General features: G+C 43.6%; 1 protein-coding gene across 1 annotated transcript; it reads right to left on the reverse strand.

Moving 5' to 3' along the window:
• Positions 1 to 998: 998 nt before the first annotated feature.
• CXCR4 (C-X-C motif chemokine receptor 4) lies at positions 999 to 4,940 on the reverse strand. The gene is made up of 2 exons (XM_074301930.1): positions 4,743 to 4,940; positions 999 to 2,631 (listed from the first exon to the last, which is right to left on the reverse strand). The coding sequence occupies exons 1-2, from the start codon at positions 4,770 to 4,772 to the stop codon at positions 1,573 to 1,575; spliced, it is 1,089 nt and encodes a 362-aa protein (XP_074158031.1). The 5' UTR covers positions 4,773 to 4,940; the 3' UTR covers positions 999 to 1,572.
• Between the last annotated feature and the right edge of the window lie 3,030 nt (positions 4,941 to 7,970).

The following is a 7,970-nucleotide window of genomic DNA, read 5'->3' on the forward strand; positions in this document are numbered from 1 at the left end:
CTGAAGAGGTATTTGGGAGATGTAAACCTATGCCTAAGTGAATGTTTATCAGATTATTTTTCCCAGGGAAAACTAAGAAACCTAAAGTATAAAATCTAATTGTATACTTAAATAAAATTGAGTATCACTTTAAATTATCCTAGATTTATATTACATTCTGTAGTGAAATATACAACAAATGGGATTCCATTATAATTCTTGCCTTTCAAAGGATCCATAATTTGCCTTGAACAAATGATTTGTTTCACATTTCTTCTTCACATTAGAATTTCCCCCTCGAAAATGGATTGTGTCAAAGTTATTAATGTCCAAATATTGTCTTAATTATTTCATAGCTCTGAATTTGGAGGGAACTATCTAGAGCAACCTGTTTCATCTGTTTAAAAAAAAAAAAAGATAATGAAGTGTTGGTTGCCACTAAGAAATCATGTAAATCTTTAAAATGGAAATTGCGGCTGAAATTTGCTCAAGATCCCCTGCCTTACACAATCTAATGTAATTAAGACACTGTCACATTACACAACTCATCTTGTGCAAAAATTGGGATATATGGGCTCTGCTTTAGTTTACTTTTAGTTTATCTCCTAAATTCTGACATCATCACTGTCAAATGCCAAGCTTTTTCATTAACTCTCCACTGGGGGAAAATGATACTTTCTAAGGACAAAATTATATTAGCTCAAGATTCAAGAAATCATAAGGAAAGTCCTTTAGTTAGGTTAAAGGGTATGTGATGATTCCAAGTTTAGATGTCCTAAAAAAGTCAAATTGATTTATTGACTGGATGCCTAGATAAACAGTGTTAATGATCAGATTTTCAAAATCTTAACTCTTAAGGAAATTTGAAATATTTTGTACTCAATTTCATAATCTCATTTCCCCCTCCCCTCCCCTGAAGGATCATCTTTCATACACATTGGCCTTAGCTTGAAAAGCTTTTAACTAGCAACCAAAAATCTAAACAAAGTCAACCACAGAGATACAAATGGAACACCAAATAGTTTTCCTTTTCCTTTTATTAACAGCTTAACACAGACTGTATGCTGCAGGTTTTTGAACTAACCCAATACTGAAAAACAACCATCTAACACTTGACTCAAAAGTTTTGGTTGTAAGTGCCAATGTCTACATCTGAATCACACTAATGTAAACCATACAATTTCAAAGGAATAAAGGGGAAAAGTTGAAACTGGAATGGACAGATTATTTATGTACAAACAGCAGAGCAGAGTTTTTCTAACTTTAAGTCACTCACCACATACTAAAAGTATTTAAGTTCACATTTTCTACAGCTATACAGTCAGACAAATATTAACATTTTCAAACCAAGCATTGGCCACAGGTCCTGCCTAGACACTCATCAACATGGAACATTAACAAATGTATATAAATAAATCAATTACACATAACAAAAACATCCCTAAAGTAAAAAACAAAAACAAAACCCCAATAAATTCCAACAGGAAATAATAAGCTGTACATTATGGTCAGTCTTTTGTATCTAAAAAAAGTGTAACTTTAAAAAAAAGTTCTTTTATTATAAAAAAATTCTTTAGGTCTTGAAAGATGGTGTTAGCTGGAGTGGAAACTTGAGGATTCTGACTCAGTAGAAACAGAAGAATGTCCTCCCCTCTTGCCCTTTGAAAGTATCTTAAGGCTTGAGCCTCTGCTAACTGATGTCAGTGCATTCTGTGCAGAAGTTTTAAATTTGGCACCAAGGAAGGCATAGAGGATGGGATTCAGGCAACAATGAAAAAAAGCCACTGCCTCTGTGATGGAGATCCATTTGTGCACTGCATTGTCAAAGTCACAGTCCTGCTTGATCACCTCCAAGAGTACAAATATGTCTATACTGATTCCAATATAGTAAGGCAGCCAGCAGGCGAAAAAAGCCAGGATAAGTATGACTGTTGTCTTCAGAGCTTTTCGTTTCTGGTGACCCTTAGAATGTGACAACTTGGAAATGATAATGCAGTAACAGGTCAGGATAATCAGGCCAGGTAAAACAAGTCCAACTAGGATATGCTGAAACTGGAAAGAAATCATCCACTTCTCATGAGGGTACTCCCGGTCACAAAAGTACCTTCCATTACCTTCACTTGTTTTGGCAAAAATGAAATCAGGAACTGTCAGCAGGACAGCAGGCAGCCACACACCTAAATATACTATCTTTTCTGCCAATAACTTTCTTGGTCTCTGACTATTGGTTGCATGAACGATCGCCAGGTATCGATCTAAACTAATAAAAGCCAGAATCAAAACACTGCCGTAGAGGTTGACTGTATATATGACGTGTACCGCCTTGCACAGGAAATTTCCGAAGTACCAGCTTGCAGCAGCATCCACAGCCCAAAAAGGTAGAGTGATAACAAACAGAAGATCAGCTACTGATAGGTGCAGCCTGTACTTGTCAGTCATGCTTCTCAACTTCTTCTGGTAACCCACCACAATGATAACCAATCCATTGCCCACGATGCCGGTCAGAAAGATGATGGAGTACACCGTAGGTAGAAAGATGCGGTTGAAATCTGCGTTTTCATGCCGGAAACACGGTTCTTTACCATCGTAATCACCTGAGCCAAACCCATCTGTGCTGTTATCATGAAACTCAATGATGGGGCCTGTATAGGGCTGCAAGGGAACAGAAGAAGAACCGTAAATGACAGGAAATTACAGACCCAGTATTTATCAAGTTAAGATCTATCCAGATCCTTGATTTTTTTTTTTTTAACAAAAGCAATCCGACTCGCCGCCCCCTCCCCAATAAAAATTCTTCCCAGCGGAAACAACTTCCCAAGTGAAGGGAGGAGCACCCTCACGATAGTATCATTTCTTTGCAATTCCTCATCAACAACTCTTACAGCAATATAGTAGTTCAGATTTTTCTGTAAAGTTCAACTTCAGAGGAATCTTTAAACCGCGCCTACTTCTCCTGGGTGGGGACCCGGCGGGGGTTAGAGAATGATTCAATAAAGCGGAGTCGGGTCAAAGGATTCTTGGCGAAAAAAAAAACGGATGGAGAAAGGACCGTGTACGCCCCCCTCCCCCCGCCCCCCAAAGCACTGTTCTCCACTGAAGCAACTTTTAAGCACAGACCATTATATCTTTGGAGCCACAAAAGGTCAGGATACGGGAATAAACCCAAACCGTGTGCCTGAGGTGTGCCTGGCCGTCATGCAAGACCGTGCCCATTACACCCCCACTCCTCCCAAGTGTTTATTCCTTCGGGTTATTCTTGAAGTTTGCTGGGCGGATCTCCGCTTCCCCGGGTGGAGAAGGAGCTGTTGTTTGGGTCACGCGTTCTGGACTTCTACCTCCTCGCCCTAAGTTTCATTTCCTCCCTCTCACTAGTTCCAACGTCAACCATGTTCCCCCTCCTCATTTCCCTCCCACCTACTTATTTCCCCCGCAACCCTTCCACTGGCCTAGGTAATGGGATGCAGAGGGCACCATCTGGAACCTGCGCACAGGGTAGCGATCAGCCTGCTGTCCGGTGCGAATCCAACTGTCCACTATCCTCAAGGCGCACGAGTCTACACTCCCTACCTCCCCAGCGCTTCCCTCAACTTTACCCCTGTTCCCCTGCTACCAGACTAGCAGGAGCCCTGAAAGCATCCTCCCACAACCCAGCACCCCCAGCCGACCCGATCTAGGCGTGCTGTTGCGCCTCTGAGAGCGCGGCGGCTCCACCCTGGCTGCCTTTGAATCGCGCGCCACAGTGGGAGGAAGCGAAAACGAGGGGTGGGGGTTCAAAAGGCAGGAGGAAACCACTGACAGTTAAAACTGCGGCTTTGGAACTAAACCGATTTGTACTCTTGCATCCCCTTTCCCCCCTCGAGGCAATTCAGAAGAGGATTGAGCACCCACCCTCTCCAACTCCGCGCGCCTCCCAGTCTAGCTCGCAAAGTTGTCCCGGACGCTTAGCCCCAAGGCAGAACCAGCCTCCCACAGCTAAGAGATGCCCCCCACCAGAGCAGAGATCCCGGAGCGCCCGAGCTCCAGCAGTAACCGTACGGCGCCTACCCATCTAACTCAAAGAAATAGCGATGCTATCCTATGCCATAGTTCTTAAGGTTTAATAAGAGACTTAGAATCTGCAAAAGGAGATCCAACCCTCCACTCTCTCTGCCGATCCTCCCCCACAAAAAACCTCGTTCTCCGGGCCCGGCACAGATCGCTCTAAGTGTTGGGGACGCAGAAGAAGGAATAAGTAATGTTTTCTCTGCCCCTTCCTTTTCCAGGCTGCACCTGGGAATCATGAACAACTCCGAGTGAGGTACAGACACACATCTACAGGGCAGAAAACTGGGCGCATCCTTTTAAAGTCACCCGGGAGTCCCTGGTCCCCGAGTGCGGCCGTTTGCCCCAATTTTCACCATCTCTCCAGCAGCCAGCTATTTCCCAGCCTCTCTCCACATCTGCACTGAATGCACCTTTTTGTTTGCAAACAACGCGCAAGAAGCCAAGCCAGTCAAAGCACGGTCCGAGCCCAGGCACTTAAGCCCAGCTTAGCAGCCCAAGCCAAATCTCCAGAAAAAGAGCGAGCGAGCGAGCTGCAAACCTTGTTCCTATTTCACCCTGCTATCCTTAGGAATAACTACTGTTAGTTGCCCCGTGGAGAGTCGGAAGCCCTGCAAATGAGCATTCCCTAAAAGTTAGGGAATCGGGCGCTGAGATCTGTCTCCCTAGAAAAAAGGAGAATGCATCTGCAGCTCAAGAAATAAGAGCAAAACTGAACTTACATACAGATCATCTCCGCTGTTTGAACCCATGCTTGCAGCAAAAGCAGCAAGCAGTAGTAGCGTCAGCCTCCGCCCAACACACTACTTTCCAAATCACTTTACAACCTTCAGCCACAACCAACAAACTCTGAAGTTTCGCGGAGAAGCGGACTTTTATAAATCATGCTCGGAGGCGGAGGGGCGCATGCGTCCTACCCGCCGGAGCAGGGAGGGAGAATTGCTTGCTTTGAGTCCTTTGAATAGACGGGGCGGGGGCTTGGGGAGGAGTTGGGAAGGGGGAGACTAGGGGCGGGAGAAGGGTGCCGCGGTTAGTCTGGCTGAGTCTGTTAGGGAAGCCCCGGTGCAATACACGCAATGAACTTCGTCACGTACTGTTGTTTTTTTGGCGGGGAAGGTGGGGAAAGAATTGAGAAGGAGGAACATAGAAGTGGCCACCTACTGAGGTCCTCCTCTATAAGAAAAAAGATCCTCCTAGAATCCTCTTGAACGTAGTATATTAGACTTGGAAGGTACTGTCTTGTCCTATCCTTTAATGGACAAAATAAAGGAAACTTAAGGACCAGAACAGTGACCTAAGGTCATGGAGCTAGTTTCTAGCAGAGCCTGGAGTTTGCAATCTCAATTCAGGGCAGTTTTCCCTACAGCAGGTCATAACGCTGCACCCCCCCCCCCCTCTTATTTTTTTTTTTCCTTTGGAGAGATTCAATAAAGGGACATCTATTTGGGACTTTTTCCTAACCAGTAACAAGTGAAGGTGGGGCCAGGAGCGGAGGATAAGTATCGATCAAAAATCACATTTCGGAAGAATTTAAATGCTAAAGGAGTGGGGATGAGAATGAGGGGACATAATGCAAAACCCAGGGTTTTAAGAGTTGGGACAGGTAGGTTGGGGGTGAAGTAGAGGAAAAAAACATCGCAGCTTACTTTTATGTCCTGCCTAATAATCTTAATAAGAGTCTGAATTGAAAAAAAATAGTATATGAAGAATCTGGAGAGGCTGATTTCGAAAGCCTTCCTGCAGCAGATGAACCAAATTTAGTGCATTTCTCTACCAGAGAGGGGGAAAAATTGTTCCAATTAACCAGTTAATCAACAAGGATTTATTATGGTGCTTCTTAAGCCGGTGAGGATACAGGGACCAAAGTGGAACAATGGGGCATGTTTTTTGTAAGAGCGGTGAACAAGGGAACAAATCTCGTGGTATTTTGATGAGCAAGGAGCCAGGGCAGCGGAGGCTGGGGAGATGGGGGTTCCGTGCCCGACTGAGTTGTTCGGGTAAAGAGTTGAAGGTAACACAAACAACAGAAAGCCAACCTCATCTGCCTCCTTTTTTTCCGCAGCCTCTCAGCCTTGAGTCACCAAGATGGGCGTTTTTATCTGTATAAGGCAGGGGGAGCTGTGCAATCTAATAAGAGTAGGGAGGCGGTACCAAGCCGCCGCAGGCTGGGCATTTTTCTTGACCCTGTCCTACCATCATCTCTAGGAATATAGAAACCAAATCGAACACTTCACCCCTATCTCAGAGTCCCTCGGATGCCCACAGGAAATCTCTTTGTGAAAATAAAAGTCTAAGGCTCAGTTTCTTCAGAGGATAGATATCGTTTTCCCTGCAGAGGAAAATCCAGCAGTCATGTCCGATTTCCCTCCGGATCTGCTAATGAAGGTCCTTGTCCCCCAATCCCTTCTCTTCTAGTATTCTTTTGTCCTCCATCCTGAAAACATACCTGGGGAGCTGGAATGGGGCAGAATATCTCAGAGGCTGCCATTGCAGGGAAACAGTTTGATATTGTTACAAGGGACACTGATGAGGAATGGATGAAGGGACTAACTTGAGCATCACCAGGTTTGGGTTCAAATTCTGTCCGTACACAAACTAGCTGTGTGAATTGGGCAAGTCACTTAGCCTTAAGTGCCTCCTGAAAAACTCTTAAGAATTGTGACAGACTCGTTGTGTATGTGGACACGGGGAGTTCCCCATACGAATAAAATCACAGGTCCAGGTAACAAAGAAAAGGACCACACCACATTTCTGCTAATTCGCCTAAAACCTTTCTAAGGATTCTTCACATCTTTTTTCTCATTTGATCCTCGCTGCAGTCCCAAGAAGTAGATAGGGCACGCAGTATATTCATTTTACAGATGAGGAAAATGACTTAAGGGCAAACGGCTTTGTAGTGGCAAAATTGGGAAAGGAAGTTCTTTTAAGTCTTAACCCTGTGTTCCTTCTGCTAGACCATACTCTATCAGCATTGGGCTTATTTCTTACAGTGTCCCTTTCTTGTTTTCTTCTTTCACTAATTTTTTTTCCTTCAGGGTCATCTTGCTCATTTGACCTCAAAACTTTAGTAGTGGCTGAAACCCAGAGAAGTAAGATCTTCCCACTCAGTGCTTGAAGTTAGATGGGGAAAATAAAAGAAGGGGGATGGTTTAAACAATGAATATTTGTTGAGTGATTTAAGACTTGAAGGTCTTCTTTAAGTATATAAGACAAGAAGACATGGGGAAAGGGGAGGAAAAAGCATCGGGAGTGGAAACAGCTGGTTTATCAGCTTTGGAGGCAGTTAATAAATGGCAAAAGTTGGATTTTCCCTTATTAACTCCATGTTCAACATAGAAGAGGCACTTCATCTTTTTGGATTTCAAGGTCCTTGACTGTAAAATATAAGGGTTAGACCGGCTGATTTCCAAAGGTCGTTTAGCTTTGCCTTTGAATCCATGAGGTCCTTTTAGGCAGCTTTGCCAGCATGGAATGATATAGTGTTAGGCTTTCCTCAACAACCACTGTCAATACAGTATGTAAAAGCTTTAGCTAGTTACCTCTTTCTTCACTACTCATCCAGAATTCTCCCTTTTGGTCTATGCTCAAGTTCCAACTCAGGTTACCCGTTCTTCTTCAAGAAGCTCATAGTATTGCTCAGTGCCTAACATAGTAAAAGCACTTAACAAATGTTTTGTCTGTCTGTCTATCTATCTATCATTCATCAATCAGCCTGGCTTTCTGTCCACTCAAAGTATGATAAGCTTTAGAATTGAAACACACGTTAGAGATCATCTCTTCTCTGAAATTTCTAAAGATGGCTGAACTACTTATTTGGCATATGATAATATGCCATCTTTCAAGAGCTTTTCTTTTCTTATTTAAATTTTCTTCTGTGTATATCTTATTTCATCAAAGACAGTAAATTTTTTCAGGGGAGGGACCAGACATCCCCCATCTAAACCCAATTC

The sequence above is a fragment of the Sminthopsis crassicaudata genome, chromosome 3, assembly GCF_048593235.1.
Source record: "Sminthopsis crassicaudata isolate SCR6 chromosome 3, ASM4859323v1, whole genome shotgun sequence".
Taxonomy (NCBI): Eukaryota; Metazoa; Chordata; class Mammalia; order Dasyuromorphia; family Dasyuridae; genus Sminthopsis; species Sminthopsis crassicaudata.

Excerpts from the sequence above, each read along its gene's own strand:
- CXCR4 (XM_074301930.1), bottom strand. The coding sequence starts at position 4,772 with ATGGGTTCAAACAGCGGAGATGATCTGTAT. Across the intron at positions 2,632-4,742 it reads ACAGCGGAGATGATCTGTAT|CCCTATACAGGCCCCATCAT; the intron begins GTAAGTTCAGTT and ends GTTCCCTTGCAG.